The following is an 18,964-nucleotide window of genomic DNA, read 5'->3' as shown; positions in this document are numbered from 1 at the left end:
CAACTATTAATTGTTGCTTTAAGAGTTTCAAGAGCACCAACAGGCATGCGCAGCTTCTTTAAAGGCCAGAAGTAATTACCATTAGAGCTACAACTCTGGAGCTGTGCAGTCTAAATCCTGTCCCCTCAGCCTTGCATATGCACCAGCACCACAGTATGCACAGTCAGGTTATTTTACCTTATTTTTTCCAAGCTGCCATTCAGTGCTTGTGTTGTCATACAGACGAAGTAAGACGGCACATTTCTCATTGATATCTTCAGGGAGAGTTAAGTTTCTCATGAGGACTTTATACCTGGCAACCAAAAAGTATTTATTGCTTCATTTGAGAGATTACCTTCTATTTTTGCCATATGATTATTTTTACTTTTATTCCTCAACATGAGAATATTGACTTACACTTGAAGTCCACAAGTCAGTGTGTTTACCTTTTATAAAAGTCCTGAAAGGGCCTCCTGACTGGGAAACCAGCCCTCCGAATCCTGACCGTCTCCAACATCCCAGAATAGCGCAGCTGGTTGAGCACCACTGTCTGATCAAACTGGTCTGGCATCTGAAATGAGCACGTTGTTCAAAACAACAATTTTAATAGCAATGGTTAGAGATGTCAGGGGAAATAAAGAAGGGCAAATTGCGTGAATCTGAAATGCACAAAGCCTAATAACTGGCTACACAATGTCTTAAAGGATGTTAGCAGTCCTGAGCATATAAAAATATCTATGGAATGGAAATCATGGGGTAATTACGGAATATAATTTCCACAGACAGGACATTTACAGCCATTTTATCTCATCAACTGCCTCCTTCCATTCCATTTCATGTGTATTTGTAGGCTATTGCTGTGTAGGCAGAAACAAGAGAAAGAAGCACAGGCAGTTAACAGGTCAACAGCTATAAGCTTGATTATTTTGCTTCTTCAGCAATTGAATTTAAAGTCCCTGTAGAGGATTCCAAAAGTTGAAGATACACTTGAAATACAAGCCACATGGATGTAATAAAAAACAAAACCAGAAGGCCAGAAAATATTCAATTTTTAGTGTATTGACAATTATCTGCTATGGAGTTTGCCAGTGGTACCTTTAATCTTAAATAGGCTGTATTTAAAAGAGTTTCTATTTATTGCTATTCTGAACAGTAGAAATATTCTCTTGTGAAAACAGACCCCCCCCCCGCTCATCTGAAGTGAGTTCCCCTTGGTTTACCTGCAGATCTTTCAGCATTGTTTTCCATTCAGAAAACAGATAACCCCACAGCCACTCAGTTATGCAATCCTGTGAATACCGACCAGCATGGTTCTGCTGTTGGGAGCCTCAGGAATGCCCTCAGCCCATCTGAGAACCCCCCCAAGTCACCTGTATTTTCACCATGGTTTGAGGTAACCCAGACAGAGCCATGCAAAGCTGCTCAAGACAGCACTAACTGCTGCCTGGCAAAACGTGGGCAACCCCCACACGGAAATGCCACCACATGTAAACACACCATTTAATTCATCAGCATGAATTATCATCATCCACTTTAACCCACCAACTGACCCTCTTCCACTGCCATTTGCAGAGCTGGAGCACAGGGTTCAGCATTTTGCACGTTCAGGAGGTGGGATTTCACAGATACAGCCAACAATTCACATAGAGATCTGAAGTTCTTCAACTAACAAAAGTGACAGCATGATCAAGTCCTGGGAAACTGCCAGTCAGAGGACTGTCTTGGTATTTATTACTGGCTTTAATCATGCCTCTTGTTCAACTTAGCAAACAAATTGCTCCCCCAAATTTTTACTTGACAAATAAATTCAACTTAACAAATAAATTGCACCCCCAAATTTTAACTTCTTATAAAAAGTACCTTCAGGAAAGCACAGACTCAAAAGCTCATTTTAACTATCCAGTATAACCTTTTCCATCAGTGCCTTTATTCATGAAACAAAACACTGTGTGCTAGTCGTGACACCAGAGGGACAAAACTTCTCTGTGAAAGATGCGAACAAACCAATCTCCCTCAACAACGTTTCATTTGGATTTGGGCACAGCCAGTAAAATCTCTGTATTTCAGTGAACAAGCAGCATGGATGCTTTCAGTGAGGGTATCAACATTGTCATGGCTGGTATTGCCACCAGGGTTTCCTGGATGTGCCCACTGTATGGCATCCAAGTGCCAGGGAACCAGCCTGGCAGAGCTGCCCTTTGCAGGTGGCTGATGATGCCCGATGGGAAAGGCAGGGAATGGAGACAGATGTACACACAGAAATCACAAGGAAAAGCTTTCACTTTTCACCTTGTGTAACTCAAGGCTGATGCTTGCCACAAGCACACATAGCTTTTTTTTTTTTTTTTTTTTTTCCCTTTTTTAACACTAAAACGACTTTTAGTCCTTTCACCCCACTCAAACTTGCTGGCTCAAAGGCGATGTTTCTCTCAAGACTTGCAAACACAACAGTATTTTGGTGTGCTGAGGTGGGGAGGAAGATGCATGGATGGGAGTGGGGATGCACCACAGCCAGGCAAAACGCTGGTGACATGACAGATGTCTCTCTCACTAGGCAGCCTCTCCCTCTGCACGGGAGCAGCTCCTGCTTGGAGAGACAGATGGCTGATGTATCACCTAACCCTTTTATTGCCACCTCCAGGCACTTAACAAGCCAAAAGTCGGCACCACACCTGGCTTGAAAGCTCAGGTTACTGTTTTAAAAGAAACTTGAGTCACAGAGGAAGAAGAAACATTTTGGTAACATTTTCCCTACTAGGACTAAAGTTCGAAACAGCTCTGCCTGGTCACCAGAAGGCGGAAATGTCAAACAGACACTTAACTTCAAACTCCTGCAGTTTTTTAAAAAAGCATTAAACACTGCAAGAGATGTTGGCAAGCTATCAACACAGGACAACATGGAGAACATTGCAACTTTAATCAACCACTTCAAATGCCTACTCCATCACATTACATTACTCACTATTTTTAATTACTCACAGACACATGAAACATTAAATTGAAGGGTCAAATCCTCCTGGCATATCATTGGAATCACATCTGCAACAAGTATGGCTGCTTTGAGAAAACACAGGGTTGGTGATAAGAGATGTGCTGGAGTTATTGCTCATGCTTTTCAATATGAAATACTAAAAGACCCACCCCCCCCACAGCAGGGATGACCTTAAGCACAACTCCCAGCAGGACTCCTCACAAGAAAGAAATCAATTGCATGTGCCTTTATTGAACTAGAGTGCAAGAACTGCACATATCCCACTACTGAACTGCAGACACTTCTCAGAGTGACAACCATCTCCACTTGAACACTGCCTGGTGCAGCAATGAGGTAAACTTGCCATAGTATCAAATCTCCATGCAAAGGGTTACCTGTGCAGCTGATGATCACCTTTCCCTCTTTCCTTCAGACTTCCTGCGGTAAGCAAGCTCACTTTCCAATTGATACCCAAGTAATACAGGACAGGACCTAGCTCTGGGGTCTGCTGAATGTCTACCAGTACTGCAATTAAAGCTTGACTTGGTTCACAAGTGAACACTTGGGAAGCAATTGTGTTCTCTAGAAAAACTTCAGATAGCAGAAGCATGACTGATTTTAAAACAGTACATCTTCCACAGCAAAAATTTGAAGTCATTCCTAAAACTAAGACTTCTGCAAAGTAAGATAAAATTTAAAAAAAGAGAAGGCAACAGAAAAGAAAGTCAACAGATAGCTTTCAAAATTTGTCTCTGAGATGCAATCAACTAAATTTTCAATATACATTTTGCTTTTATCAGGGAATGGCAGTGCTGAACCACTCCAGCACACAAAATCACTGAACAACAGCTACAATCACATCACTCAAGTCATGTTAAGGCACTGAGCAATATCAATGTGAAATTAATAACTACAAGCCAGGTCTGTTCCACATGATAAGGGTGCTTTTTTATTGTGTTGCAGACACAACTTGTAACTCATTATTTCCTGGATCCAAAAGTCTCCACTGCATTTGCACCAGACAGCACCAAAGCCAAGACTTTAGCATGACCTGGAGTCTCAACTGGCGAGACTTTGGTTCCTTAAGCTGCTAAATGCTTGCTCTGATCTATGGGGAGTCTCCCAAAGGGCAGAGCTTCTGCCTGAAATCACAATTAGAAGCAGCCATTAGGACAGACATTTAACACCTATGCATAAGTTTAATAATAAAATAGTTCTTCAGATTACAGCTTGACTGAGCTTTAAGAAAAAACTTTTCCTTTTCTTCCCCTTTCCTCGGACAGTACCTTTAGTGAAGACCCCAAGGTCTGAATAAAACAGAGAACACAACATTTTTTCATTCTGTGCAGATGCATTTGCACAGAAATCCATCATCTGCTGAAACACAGAGCACACCTGACTTCACCCTGTGTAAATCTTTCTTCCTCCCTGAACTCCTGGCTGCCTCACCAAAATACAAGCACAGTAATGATGAATTACAGCACCCTCATTGACTTTAGGCAGGCAGGAGGGAGTTAACAAAGAGACTGGCAGGAGGGATAGGGGTGAGAGGAGAGAAAGAAAAAATCCCATTTCCTTGTAAGAACTTGAGCAGAATTATGTCAGCTTTGCTACTGTGACTTAAAATTGTTTATTTCCTTGGCTTAGAAAAGTCTTTTGTGGAAGATACATGCAGAGAAAGAAAAGATGAAACAGATGTAAAAAAAGTAATTTTTAAAATTTAAACTTTTTTCAATGTCTTAGTTCTGTTAAATCTCCTCTTTCACTCCTAAAATGAAATCCTGGCAGTTTTACTCTGGAAAAAATCACCAGAAATTAAGAAGAGGCCAGTCTTTATCTGCTTTATATGGGGTTTAGAACTAGTTTTCACACACAAATGTGTATATTTTGTCAGAAATGTGTCAGAAATAGCAACTTACTAAGCAAGATATTTCTGAAATGGTCCCCAGAGTCTTCTGATTTCGGTCAACAGCTCCATTAATCAAAACAAATTTCAGGCTTTCCTCACAGACAAGTTTGAAAAAAATGACTAATTTAATTTCTAACATTTATAAATTAGCTGAACTGATATGAAGAATTCTGCATGCCCATTGCTTGCCTTTTTTAAACCAAATTATACTCAGTGATTCTCCTCCAAATGTACTGCTTGGCAGCCTTTAATGGTGTCAAGGATTCACGCCAGTAACCTGAAAGAAGTGAAAGGGAAATGCCCTTGCCTGCCACAGGGAAATGCTCCATGACACCAGGACAGGCAGGGGTAAGGCCTGCCAAACCTGGAGACTGCAGCTGCACAGCTGTGTCCGTGTCATCCCCCTAGCTCCAACAAATCATTTCACCCCCTGCTTTTCGGGCCATCATTTCTTCAGTCATTTGCACCATCAGCTTTGGTGACAACAGTTTATTCAACAGATTTTCAACCTCAGAATTTATGTGCTTCCAGCACATAAAGCAAGGAGCATTAAAACATGAGCATGTCCTGCCCAAGGACTGGAGCATCCAACCCCACTCACCTAAAAGTCTATTTCCAAGGAAGAAACCCTCTACATTTCTTGCTAGCACACTGCCAGCTCTAACTGGAAGAGGTTTGGGTTGAAACACAGACAAGTTTTTTGGAAGGCATTTCCTTGCTGTCCCAGAGTGCTTGTGTCCAGATAAACACCATAAAAAGGACAATAAAAACAAAGAACTTGCCACAGCTATTATTTATTTGGGATTTCTACTGTATGGCACTGGCATAGTCAAGGAATATATCAATAAACCTGAAACAACAGTTTTACATGTATCCTGGCCTATTTCTGTACACCCACCCCAAAAATCCATGAACAGCCTTTAAAAATTATTAACACTGCTGGTGGAAGTTGCTAGAAAAAGAACATGGGTATATTGCAATGATCCTCATGCCTCAGAAAAGTTCCACTGCAAACTCCATGCCAGATTTCACTGCAAGCTCAGTAATGACATGCTGGCTCTTTTTACAGTCTCTACAGGTCTGAACCTGAAAGCACTGCATTTACCAGCAGCAATCATTTACACCATTAGCTGATCACTTCAACTCCTACTACTGCATCTGACCTGCATCACTCATCCTGCAGCCCTGAGTATTTCAGATAAGAGACAGGCTGCAAAATTAGCCACTCTCATGCCACAGGTTAGAGTTTCCTGTGCTAAAAATAGTACTGCATAGAAGGAACACTGTAATTTTAGAGGTCTTCTACTCTACCAAAACAGCCAAAGCAGGAGCCTCAATAAATGAATGTGAAAATGCTTTTGTATTTATATTCAGCCTGTCACCCAGCTTACTTTACAAGCAAGGGCATCCCAAGGACATTTTTAAGACTGCAGCCCATTTAAGAGCTGTGAGGCAGTACCTTGCTACACTGACTATTTGCACTAGTGTTTAAAAAACTCCACTTGTCAAGACACTGTTGAATTAGATCCATCCACAAAGATGCTGTGGTCATTTTCCAGGTCCGGCTTGACTATATTCAGCTAAGAGAAGAGCTGGAAGTAGCTTCTTTGTTGGGGAAAAGATGCTCAAATTATTCTGACTGGCTTGCTGAGATTTCAATGCTTCCATCAACAACAATAAAATCACAATTGCAGGGCTATTTTATATACTTTTTATTAGTTATTGTTCCTGTACTCTTGCTTTTCAATCTTTCTGTTTGGTTTGTATGAACTAAAAGCTATCCCTGAGTAAATGTACAACAGCCTCTTTGTGAACCTTCTTTTTTAAAGGTATCCATAATTTCTTCTAAAGAAACCCAGGATTTGCTACTTCTCTCATATAGGCCCAGAGGAATGCTAGCTACTCAGAAGGATTTATTTCTTACACACTGGTTAAAATTTCATGGAATAGAAACAGATTGTTAAAGGTACAGGCTTAAATGCTGGAGATACCAAAGTTTTCTAAGGGCATATTTAGAGCTCTGTAAGTGATTGCCTAAACTTTCAGCTGAAGTGAACCCTTGTTGTTTGAATACATTATTCAGGGCCTCCATTGAAATTCACAGCAAGTCCCATGGGCTGTTTGTCCCAGAACTGCAGGACCATCCATATGAGACAGGCAATTAAAAGCATTTGGGAAACAGGGATTTAAGGTTTGAAGCCTTGCTGGCAGGGTCTCAGCACACTGACAGAAGGTGTGACTGGCAGCACAGACCCCAGCTGGAACTTTTCATGGACCCTCCTTTCCACCTGAGTGTAATCTGCTGCCATTCCATCTGAGGTCGTCCTTCCTAAAGACTCCAGTCCCTGCAGACTAAACCCCAATCTGGCCTCATTCTCCCCACATTGTGAGTAAGCAGCAGGCTTCTGAAGAAAATCAATCAGGCTGCCTGAGCCACAGACCTACCATGAAGAAACATGCTGTGAGGGACTAATTGCAGGGACAGCTATCCTTCCTTACCAACCCCATGTCAAGACAACCAACACCAACATCTCCATTGTTCATTACGGGTCAAGAAGATTTGTGCACACACCACTCCACATCTGCTGAGGTTGCACACAGACCAGCTGCAGGGAGAAACTCTGACCCTCCATGTCATCTAATAACTTGCTTAGACTGAGACCTCACCCTTCTTTTTCTTTTGGGTTTTTTCTTTGTTTTGTTTTGGTTTTTTTTTGGTTTCTTTTTTTTTTTTTTTGTTTTAACTTTTCCACTGTAATGTCACTCCTCCATGACAGACTTTTTATTAATAGCTTACAAGATTTTTTTGTTATTTGACAATTTACTAGCAGGCTGGGCATATAAATGCGTTACTAAATGCTTAAAAGCAGTAAAACATGTTTTACCATGGTCCCTCTAACATGATTTCTTCAGACAGTTGTGCTTGGTATCAAGAGTTTATTCCTAAAAGACACAAAGTTTCATCAGGGAATAGGAAACTAAGATGGAAATACTTGAGAAAACATGTTTAAGATGAATTTCCTCTTGCACAGCCAAAGCCTGACACAGCTGTAAAATCTTGTAGCAATCTGTGTAAGAACCTAATCCTGTGTGTTTCTAGTACCTGGTGCACTGTTACTACAAGTAATCTCACCCTTGAAACCTCCCAAGAAGCCAGTTCTCGCTGATATGCTAACACAGGATCACTTCAGCAGTACATCCTCAAATGGTATTGCAGATAACTTTGATCCACATTATCACAATTTTCTTTGCTCTCCCTGGTGACACAAAACTGAGCAAGCTCTTTTCCGACTACAACTGCAGGGAAGGGAAGAGAGGATAGAGGGTTATTGCCTCCTCTTCTTTACTGCAGGCTAAGTGAAAAGGACCAGGTGGAAGAACCTCACTTCCAGGTCATGGGTGGGGGGCGTTCACATTGCATTCCACAGAGGGACAAGGGACATCAACTCGCAGAATACAAGGAGAGTAGAAGAGGATTCTGAATCCTAATCTGACTTTATTCCCAGCTTCAGACTTGGGCACCCACCTGCTGCTTCTCTAGATCTCATCACACACTATCTCCTTAGGATCCCATGCCCAAACGCCATTTACATTTTCATATTCTTCTATTTTGAGGCACTGCTTTAAAGAGAATACTTAAAATTCACTGCTATTTCAGAAGTCAGTTCAGTGATTTATGAGCAAACCTGTGCTGCTCAGCTGTGTGACACAGCAATCATGAATCACACCTCTGCAAGCTACAAGATTTAGAATAATAAAAATGTTGGTTGGCTTTAGTTTATTTGAATGCAGAGTGTTCCTGCTTGTTGTAAGGCCCCGAGAGCCTGCAACTTCACAGCTAAAAAAGTTAAAATAAAATTCAAGAAACATTAAAAAGTCAGCACTTGATCACGCCCCCTTTTCAGTACTGAGGCCACCAGCAGTTTCTCCAATACATTTTGCCCCTGCACGCAGTTCATTCTCTCCATGTAAGATGCCTACAAAGCACGAGGCTGACGTAATGCTCAGACTTGCTGCTCAGTGCTTTCTCAAGCAAGGAAATGTGTCAGAGCCATTCCTCTGCCGAAAAAAGTGCGCGGTTTTATAAAATTTTCTCCTAAGTAGCCCTTTTTCCTCTCCTTCCTGTACCAAGCCTGTTGTTAGAAAGCCATAATGGGAGACCAGCCAGGCTTAAATCACAGCCAATATCTGATATGTGCAAATGAGGAACGCCGTGAAATATTCAGCCGAGCAGCTTTGTGTTGCTAGGACACCCGAGGTCGGGCAGCACTGAAAGGGCAGATTATTCCCAGCCCAGCACAGGGCTCCATTCACAGCTGCCTCTGGGCTCTGCTAGCCAGCCCTCCCAAAGCATCCCTGCCTCCCAACTCCCTGCGCTGCCCCTCCCTTGCCACAGTGCCCAGCACACAAGCCCCTCTGCACTGAAAATTCCCCAGTGGGCTGCACATGGCTCTGGCTGGTTTGGATCATTTCCAAAGGCTCGCTTCAACCTGAGGGAGCCCAGGGTACCAGGGGGCTGCTCCAGTGCTGGGATCCAGCAGACTTCAGAGTGTGTGGTCTGAAGATCTCCTTTAAGTTATCAGGAACCCTCTAACACTGCATTTAAGACCATTTTTAAGTCTACAGAGGGAAAATTCATGATTACAGAGGTGATGGAGATCCCTGTGACCAGCACAGATGTTTACCTAGCTGACAGCAGGAATTGTGTGATGGTCCACATGAACGGCCCAGCTCAATCCCATGTAACTGGTGTGTTAATTACTACTGCATCTTATATCTCAGTACATCTCACAAAGTGTCAGTCTAATTCTGGCATTTTTCTTCAGATTTGATCCTCTGAGCTGCTGCTCTTGTATTCTTATACATTTTTACACTATATACTCAGGACTTGCTTTGTAGATCTGCAGCTGACTAGACAAGAGGCAAGACTAGTGAAATGTGTATATGTGTGTGTTTGCAGGGCAGGGGCAGAAAAAGAAGGCAGTTGTTTGGGTTTGTGCACATTAATTTCACAGAAGAAGGCAATAAATATGTTCTCCTTAGACAGCTTTGTTATAACACAACAGTCCTATCCCATCCTCCCACTGAGAGTTGCAGAGACTCCTCCTTCAGTTCTTTGATGTTTCTGAGACTCTCATCAAAATCAAATTAGGTATTTCTGGTAATGCTGAAATTTCCAGTGTAAGTCAAACAAAATGCCCCTTTACTGATTTCTTCGTATTTTCTATAAAGATGAGATGGAAGAGCTGTGTGGATCACAGCTCTCCATGCTGCTACAGAGGCCACAGACAGGTGAGTCAACATCACTTTGGGCCAGAACAGCAGGAAGCTCCTGTGTCTTCTGCGGTGATATTAACTGCATTCAGTAGAGAAAACACACCCCACCACTCTCACATCATTGCAACAGGTTATGCATTGACAACCATTAATATGACTTATTTGTTCCAATTCCTCTACAACTGTGAAGTAAGAGTTAACTATAGAGTAAACTCACTTTGCTTTATTAGCATAGTGTAGGGTTATCCAAAATGAAGGGCAATAAACCTCCTTAATACCAATATGGCCATCAAAGTAACTATTAACTGATTTATCTACACATACATACCTAAGATTGAGAGAAAGAATTAATTATAATAAATAGTAACAGTACATCAGGATCTAAGTAATTTAACATTCAACTGCCTTCGGAGTGACTTAACTGTGATGCCACTGCTCATCTCCTCTAAGCCTGCAGAATTCACAGCCATAGATCCTGGTCAACAGCCCTTTGTTTCAGAAAGGTTTAGCTCCATCCTCACTTAGTTACATGGACCACTCATTTGGTTGACTCTATCCATTTTTAAGATGATTTTGAGGAGAAAACTCCTGCTCTTACTTATGGCCTTACAATCTGTTGTGTCATATTCGAATAAGATATTGTCTCTTCTTGTCCTAGATTTTTTTCTATCCCTCTTCCATATTTCCTGATCATGGTGAAAACAGACCCTTGAGACTCCATGAGTGTTTAGGAGCATTTTCACTGCTGCCTTACCAGCATTCTTTCTCAGGGACTTGGCCAGATGCATGGAACACACAGGACTGGAAGCAATGGATCTAACAAGTCTTGTCTTCTCTGCGCAGATGATCTGTGACTTTAGGCTGGGCATGTACTGCAAGGGAGCTGCACAAAAGCCTCTCCCCTTCACAGCTGTGCAACAAAAGGTATTGTGGCTCGGCCACATGCTGGCCAAAGCAGCATCAAACCAGTAATAACTTAAGCCAAGCATTTACATGTGTGCTTAGAGATCATTGAGGCCAATGAGATGTACATGTCCTGTAAGAACCAGGCTGATTTGAGAGGAGCGATGTTGTGCATGCCAGGGATCACAGGGAAATGCAATTTTAGATGGCTCAACAGCCATTTCTTCCCTGAGAAATTCCTAGGCTGGCTTAAGTATATAACCCAACATAACTCTTAATGTTTGACTCAGAAGGGAGCCCTTGAGATAAAATCAGCTTTCCTAAAAGCAATTTTGTTTGACATGTGAATTGTGTGCCTACATTAAAAACTTCCTTGAAGCTAATTTAGGCGCTGCACCACTTCTAATAAAAATCATCATTTGTCCCTTTGAAATACTACTTTTAATTGATGAGGCTGTTTCTTTTTGGCTAAGTATGAAGTATGCACAAATGGCGTGTTTGGCAAGCTGCAGATGGACACACTCATCTTCATCTTGCTGAATCTGGGGCAGCCATTGGTTTGAGAAAGCCAGTATCACAGATGATCTGGCATTTATCTGGCTTTCTGAAAGTGGATGACTTCTCTCAACCCATCTACATTATCTCTTCACCAATAAAGGTTTGGAGACCCCTCCAAAGCCCCTACTCGCCATGTACTTAGGAGATTCCTGGATCTACTGAGAGTGAGCTTCAAAAATGCCATGATTGATTGCATCATGTGAACAGTGGAAATAGAACATAGCACTATGAGTTTGGTGACAAACTTGCCTTCCCTACACTAGATATTGTATAATACTCATGGGTGTGTGCCACAGTCCAAGGTGGCTGCCAAAACAAAAAACTTGCCAGTGTCCCAAATGATTTACATGGTGCAATGGGCTTCTTGGCAACCAGCAGCTTCACAGACCTGAACTGTGTGCACTTGCCTGGTGCTTGGGACCAAGCAACAAAACAAATACTGCCCACAAAGCCTGAGGAATTGTGCTGCTATCAGCTCCCCAGCAAAGCTCCTGTAAGCAGCACCAGCTGCCCAGCTCCCTGTTGCCTGAACAGGGAATACACACCAGGAATGTGGAGAGAAGACAAACCAATAAGGGCAACCTCAAAAACCTTATAATGTGTCAGCCAAAAACTTCCTGTAGGTTAGACTGACCACCCTTCCAGCTCTGATGATGTCCTCAAGCACAGACTTTACAGCTACTACTTTCCACCTCATACAACTGAAACCACAACCTGACTGCTATGGACAGTGATAGGAATGGACCTGCCTTGCTACTGAGGTTTATAAACTGCCTAAATCCACCAGAAACAGTAAATTCTGAGTGTAAGACAGCAAAGATAAAACACTTTGATGTTCTTTGAGTAAGCATTTTGTGTTTAATGTTTCATCTGATGAGGTGGCACCAGATGTTCTGAAGTGTACTCAGTCCTTACAAATGGATCATAGTGAGGTTTCCCTCCGAAGTCTTTGCTGCATCCTGTTAAGAATAAATTAAGAAAACTCACATATATGTATGTAAGTAAACAGATACAGTTAAAGAGAAAAAGGTTTAGTAACTCCAAGTTCTACTCTTAAACAACATTAACTTCTGCTCTTCACATAGATTTTGTGTTCTGAGGCCAGCTTTGACAAAGACCTGTGAATAGCCGGGACAGCACTCTAAATTTCAGTAATCTGTTTTGTATGTTATAACCACTGTTGTTAAGCTTTCATTTATGTTACAGGTTGTAAATACATTTTTTTGAAAAAGCCAACACATGAGAAACAAAATAAATCTTATCTTTTTTTGAAACTAAGAAGATTTAGCAGAAGAAATACTGAAAACATATCATCAATGTGCATACAACAAAACCAGCTACGTTTTGACCTACCACCTCTGCTACAACTTGGGGTTTAAAAGGACATATTTTAACATCAGTGAGAGGAACAACTGCAAGTTATGGCAACACTGTTTCCTGGTCCCATAGGCACTTTATCAGATCATGTACCCTCCATCTAGATTTGCAAGGCAAATCTAGGGCTGCACTTCTTTAGACCAGAATAAAACTCCCATAGACTTCAGTGATGCAGGATCAAACCCATTCCCTTCATAACAGGTTCTCTCAAGCAATTTTATCCTAATTTTCTACCCTGTGGCTGAATACTAATGTTTGCAGAGACAAGCACTTTAAGTGGGAAAGCAACTGCAGATCCCAGAAGCAAAGGCAATCAGTGGTGAACAGCACTATTTTACCTGCTGTGTTAGATGGCTATTTCACTGGGGGCAGAAGGGAGAGTTGACACAGCAAAGAAGGTCAATATATACCAACTGCTATGCTGTCCTTTCCATACTACTGCAGTAATTTTTTTTCCCAGGCATAGTCCATTTCCTGTATTTCTACAGCAAAAAAGAAAACCTGTTTCAAGTATGCCTCATCAAAGCTTTGCCGGTAAAATTACAAAATTAATTGAGACTTCTGGGTTCTGAAGATATCTTGCTCGACCCCCCCTGCCACCCCGAATACACTTGTCCCCAGTATTATTTTTTTATCATGCAATCAGTGCAAAAATACATGCCTTATGCCTTAATAAATGGCAGGAATGCTGTAATCCTTAACTTCACATAGCTGGTTTCACTGAATATACACTTTGGACTGCTCAACATTAAAGATCTTCCTCCAGAAAGCAGCCCATCACTACAACAGAGGTCTTCCCCCATCTGCACGCACAGCCCTGCTTCTGTCGACTTTTTCCCAGCTCTGCAAACAATCATCCCTTTAACTTTCAAACAAAGTGTGATTTATTAAAGCAGACTGCTTGGCAGTAAAGCTCTCCTGGAGCTCGAAAATATGATTAGACCAGTAAATTCAGTTCTTTTTTCATAAACTTGATTCTGCATGCATTTACCCTCTTTAAAAGAAAATACAAGCTGAGAAACATTTCCAGTACAGCTTGCTCAGGCAAACTCCAGGTACTTTCTGTACTTTTTCTACAAGTCCACTGCAGCTTCAAGTATGCAAGATTAAAATAATTTAAAATTCTACATGAATTAAACCCCTTACCTTTTAAGACGTTTTCCCCCTTCAGTGTTCGTCCATTGTGAAAAACTGAACCTTTAGCAGTTTTTTTTTGCAGCTATGAACACACACACACAGAGACACACACAGAACAGAGCTTTCTTCAGCTCTGGTATTTCAAGTCTTTCATGTGATATCTTTGGCTGTACTTGCTTAATTCATTCCTGCTGCTACTCAAAGGAAGTCAAGCCTAGCGAGGGCTGGCTCTACAGCAATCACTGAAGATATTCCTGACTAACAGGACACCAGGGCTAATCTCACCTTATAGGCAGCAAGAATGTAAATACATTTCACAGCCAACAAATTCCTAAACCTTAAGAGATAAAATGCACAATATGCCCTATGACACAGCTTAGCAAGGAAGAGACTTGTGAACTTTAAAGTTTTTGCTAAAGAACAATGCTCTGTACCCCAGCAATGCTTTTGGAGCTCTAGAGATGTCTATTTATCATGGACTGTGCATGTTCCCTTGGAGTAGTTACCATGAGAACACAGCAAACAGGATTTGAATGTAAATTGCCATTTAGAGATGGGGGGACTTTTTTTTTTTTGTAGTAGTAGTTAGAGAAGAAAACTTCCAGAGCTTGATGAAGTACACAGTTTTTCAATGCATACATTTGCATGACAATGTTTGCAATTCAAATGCTTGGTAGAGCGCACAAGAAGGAAGAAAAGCCAAGTTCTTTGCTGGTATTTATAAAAATCAAATACTGCAGACTTGGGATCAGTAGCTGCAGTTCCACGATTGCCTATCTATGCCACATAGCCTCCTATAAAGGAATTCATAAACTAGAAAAAAAATCCATCAGGTGGCACAACATGCAAGAATTATTGATTGTAGTGCCTGAAGTCAGCTGTAGGCAGTAAGATCCTCTGCTGCTGGAAGATCAATTGCTGAAGCAGTCAAAATCTTTCTCACTTCCAGATATTACATAGAAAACATTGCACATTAAAAATATCCCATCACTGGGCATCAGATTTTTCCAGAGAATTTTTCTGATATTTTGCCATCTGGGCCACCCCCATCCAAGTCCCTCCCGAAGCAGCAATTGCTCCCCATGTGTCCCTCCATCCTGCTTACAGACTGCCACAGTTACTATCCAAGATCCAGAAATTGCTCCTACCACTTGTGGACAGAGTCCTACCAAATGGTACATGCTGCAAAACAAGTAAAACTCTTGTCTGCCTGCTCTGCCTGGAGCTGGGTGCAACCTTTACAGCACAGTGTCTGCTCCCTCGCCTGCAGCATCCCATCTCAGCTCTCTGTCCCTAGCCTTAGACAGCTCAATTTTAAACCCCTTAACCACGGTCACTGAAAGACAAATCCTAATACACTTAGCAAAGGAATGCCTCGTCAGCCCTGCTTAGCAAACAACAAACCTTGATGAAGAAGAAGAACGTGCCTTGTCTGGGTGACTGCCTGGAGAGTGGAATGACCTACTTCAGCCCAGCAAGCGGGGATACTCTGAGATGGGGACAAAGGGACAACCCAGGGGCTCTCAGGCAGCATAAGCAAGAGGCTGCAGCACAGCAGTGATGGGAGTGATCTTTCAGAGAGGACACTGAAGAGAGGCATGGCTTACACATAGCACGAAACACCTTGCTCTTTCAGACAGGGATTCACATTCACACCTTACATTACTGCCAGCACTCTGTGAGCAGGACAGATTGCCTTCCTCACACCCACTCTCTCTACCACTTCTACCTAAGGAATGAGTCCTCTAGCGCCTGACCTAATTACTCAAGTGATGTGTCACAAAATGATGCAGCTGGGACATACTCCACAAGCCTTGATTTGAAGCTATGTAATTCTGCAAAACCCAAGGCAACAAGATCCAGGTGGCTGAATTAAGTAGCGTTGGCCAGGCACGACACCACACCTTCCGACTGCGCCTTCCTGTTATGAATAATAAAGCCTTATGAGCTAGTTAAAGGGTAAGGAGGATAAATAGTTTGCAGTTGTTGACCTGTGAGATCAGGCCAACATGCTGTGTTTTGAGGAAACACTTGCTCTTCTCCCAAATGATGAGCCTGAGCAGCAGCTCCCTGAGTCTGACCCAAGCTGCTCAAACAAGAGCAATCTGTGCTCACAGCCTGTGGCTCTGCTGCCTCCAGAAGCAATGACAGCAGTAATTGGCAGCCAGAAAGCTTTCTTAAACCAAGTATTTATTGAGAACTGAGATTAAAGACAGAATTTTTTAAAAAGGCAATAAGGATCTCTAATATATGAGGTGCTTATACAGCTGTAAATGAATACTGCTAGACCTTAACTTTCTACAGAGAGCCCCACACACACCCAGCAGCTCCACCTGGGCTACATTATCTATTTCCTCTACTTCCAAAGTATGACAGAGTAACTATTATTGTGTCCAGGCTATCTATTACCTTTTCCTCATGGACAGCAAGTCAAATTTACCCTGTGATCTGCTAGCTCCCAGTACCAGACACCACTGCAGCTATGCTGCAGCAGAGCTACCTCAGGGCTTAGCAACTGACTAAACCATAGAGACATCTCCATTTAGGGCCTAACACTTTTTAGCTTTTAACTGCTGGGCTCAGCATCTTTAAAAACCCACAAAGGCATCTGCTCCCCTGTAAGGAGACCCAGAGTCTGCTGAATGTTACTGTATAAAGCAAATGCTTGGTATACATTTCCATGGGCATAGAAGTTTGGAACTAGAACACCTTATTAAGGGTAATTTTTAAAAATAAAAACTTTTGAAAGTAAAGTTATCCAGATGCTTAGCAATCCTCTGTTTCAGGTACGGTAGAATACCCTTGAAGTTCAGAGTTTTTCTGCCTGAATCTTTCAAGTTTATGTGTGCTCTTCCCAATACAATAACATTAAACTTGCACTCTCCTTGTCCATATTTCTGCAGAAAAAAAAAAAACAAAAAAAAACAACATCTCCCTAGAAGGCAAACTCAGTAATTCCTACAGTCATGTCTCAATATGACAATACTGCAATTCCAGCTCGACAACCAGCTCACCTACTGCGTTCCCTGCACTTGTACCTGCTCCACACCCTGCACACAATCACCCTTGCAGATGGGGTCAAGCTCTGCTATCGCTGCTCCTTTGCACTGCATTCCTGAGCTGTACTTCTACCTGGTGTTTAGGCTGCTATCATGCTAAACTTACATTTGTAATGATTCAGAGCTATTTTAAGAACACAACTTTAGTTCAGGCGCCAAGCAAAATAGGTTTGTATCTTGTTTCATATTAGAGGACAAACTGCTTGCTATTCCAGGGTGTCTCATGGTCATTAATGACCTATGCCTCAAAGTACACTACAGGTGCCAATAGCCATACCTTGATCCCTTCAAATGGCTCTGCCCCCAGAAGCAATGTTAACCATCTTATTGCCTTGATACTAATTTTCCCAGAATGAATATGGAGCATGATAGGACTCTAAGAGCAGCAGACCTCATAGAATTTCTTACAGACTTTTTTTCTACCAGTCTTCCTTTGAACTGCTAAGGTATTACCAAGTTCATTTTTCCTGTTGCTCCTTGTAGCCCCTACCCTGCAGTAGCTTTACAACACAGGTTTAATTTTGTCTCACTTATTTACCTAAGCTAATTACACTTTAAGATTAAAAAAAAAGTTAATGTAAAAACCTGAAGAGAAACAGAATTGTTCCTTTAGAGATCACAAGGTCTGAGAGAAGGCAGCTTTTATCTTGACAGTGACAAGACCATCACTACAACAGAGGAATGAGGAAGGCAATAAATGAGCAGACAGACATGAGTAGGAACCCTGCAATCCTGTTGCTTCATGGCACCCATCAACACAAGTTTCCTACAAAATCAATTTAAAAAGTGAAATTTTTGTCTACATTAAATACTCCATGTGAACTACAATTAAGCCAGGATTTTGTCTGTCAGGACCAATCTGGCCTTAGATCTGTAACCAAAGAAAAGTGTATGCACCTATTTATGTGCAGGAAAGAACAGCCACATCTGAACCTGCTGAAGTCTCGAGAACAGGGGATTATAAAAACAAGCTATAATAACTCAGGTTTTGAGAGACCAGCACAGCTGAGGCCCTGCAGATGCTGGAGGTGGGGTCACTCCCTATGATTATACCAGGATGGTGCCACTGGAGATCATGCCAAGGTATTTTCAAGAAATAGCCTCAATGGAAACAGGAACCTGAGAAAGAACTTGAGCCAAGCTGCACAAGGCTGGCTGCTTCTGGGCAACAGGAAAACTTCTGCCTCTGAAACAGCTTGAATAGGAAGTTTAGATCTTAAATTTACTCTGATCTGTCTCCTGAATAGTACCAAGGCTTAGCAACTTTATTAATAGCAGCAAGCTGGAAGAACATTCAGCTGATGATTTTAGCAATGGCTGCAGGTTCTTTTAAAAAGATAGTATTTTTTTGGTTTTGGTTTGTTTTTGTTTTTTTTTTTTGGGGTTTTTTTTTTTTGTGATGGTGTTTGCTTTTAATTTAAGGTACACAAAGAAAAGGAGACTGAGATCAGAAAAGGCAAGGTTGCAGGGAGGAATCATTATCAAATAAAACAGGAGACAGAAAAAGAAACATGAAACCAAAAAGCAGAGCAAGATGTGCTAAAGTTCAAAGGGATGAAATGATACATAGTTCTGCCAGCTGCAGTGAAGATAAGGGGAGCTGAGGAGAAAAACACTTCATTAGCAGAAAACACTCATTAAGCATACCAAGTGGAAAAGTTTCCATGTTATGGATAGTTCAGAACAGATTGGAAATTGTGAAAACAGATACCCTGATTGTTCTGGGGTCTCCCAAAGATTAATGGGTCCTCTGTCCTTCTGTCTGAGGCCTGCCTGCCGAAATGTCTTGTGACA

The 18,964-nt window shown here is 41.8% G+C and overlaps 1 protein-coding gene and 1 long non-coding RNA gene across 2 annotated transcripts in view; both read right to left on the bottom strand.

Moving 5' to 3' along the window:
* The window catches only part of MYO10 (myosin X), a 162,900-nt gene that overhangs the window by 29,577 nt on the left and 114,359 nt on the right, over positions 1-18,964 (bottom strand). Inside the window, exons 20-21 of the mRNA XM_030231269.2 lie at positions 426-550; positions 178-292 (exon numbers count right to left, since the gene is read on the bottom strand). Of these exons, the coding sequence (XP_030087129.1) occupies positions 178-292; positions 426-550 (240 nt within the window). The remainder of the gene's footprint in view (positions 1-177; positions 293-425; positions 551-18,964) is intronic.
* On the bottom strand, positions 12,146-14,497 carry LOC115484477 (uncharacterized). Its single transcript, XR_003945136.2, has 3 exons — positions 14,121-14,497; positions 13,313-13,456; positions 12,146-12,556 (listed from the first exon to the last, which is right to left on the bottom strand). It is a non-coding gene; the product is annotated as an uncharacterized LOC115484477 (long non-coding RNA).

Source organism: Serinus canaria, chromosome 2, assembly GCF_022539315.1.
Source record: "Serinus canaria isolate serCan28SL12 chromosome 2, serCan2020, whole genome shotgun sequence".
NCBI classification, from domain to species: domain Eukaryota; kingdom Metazoa; phylum Chordata; class Aves; order Passeriformes; family Fringillidae; genus Serinus; species Serinus canaria.
This window is presented reverse-complemented; position numbering and strand designations above follow the sequence as displayed.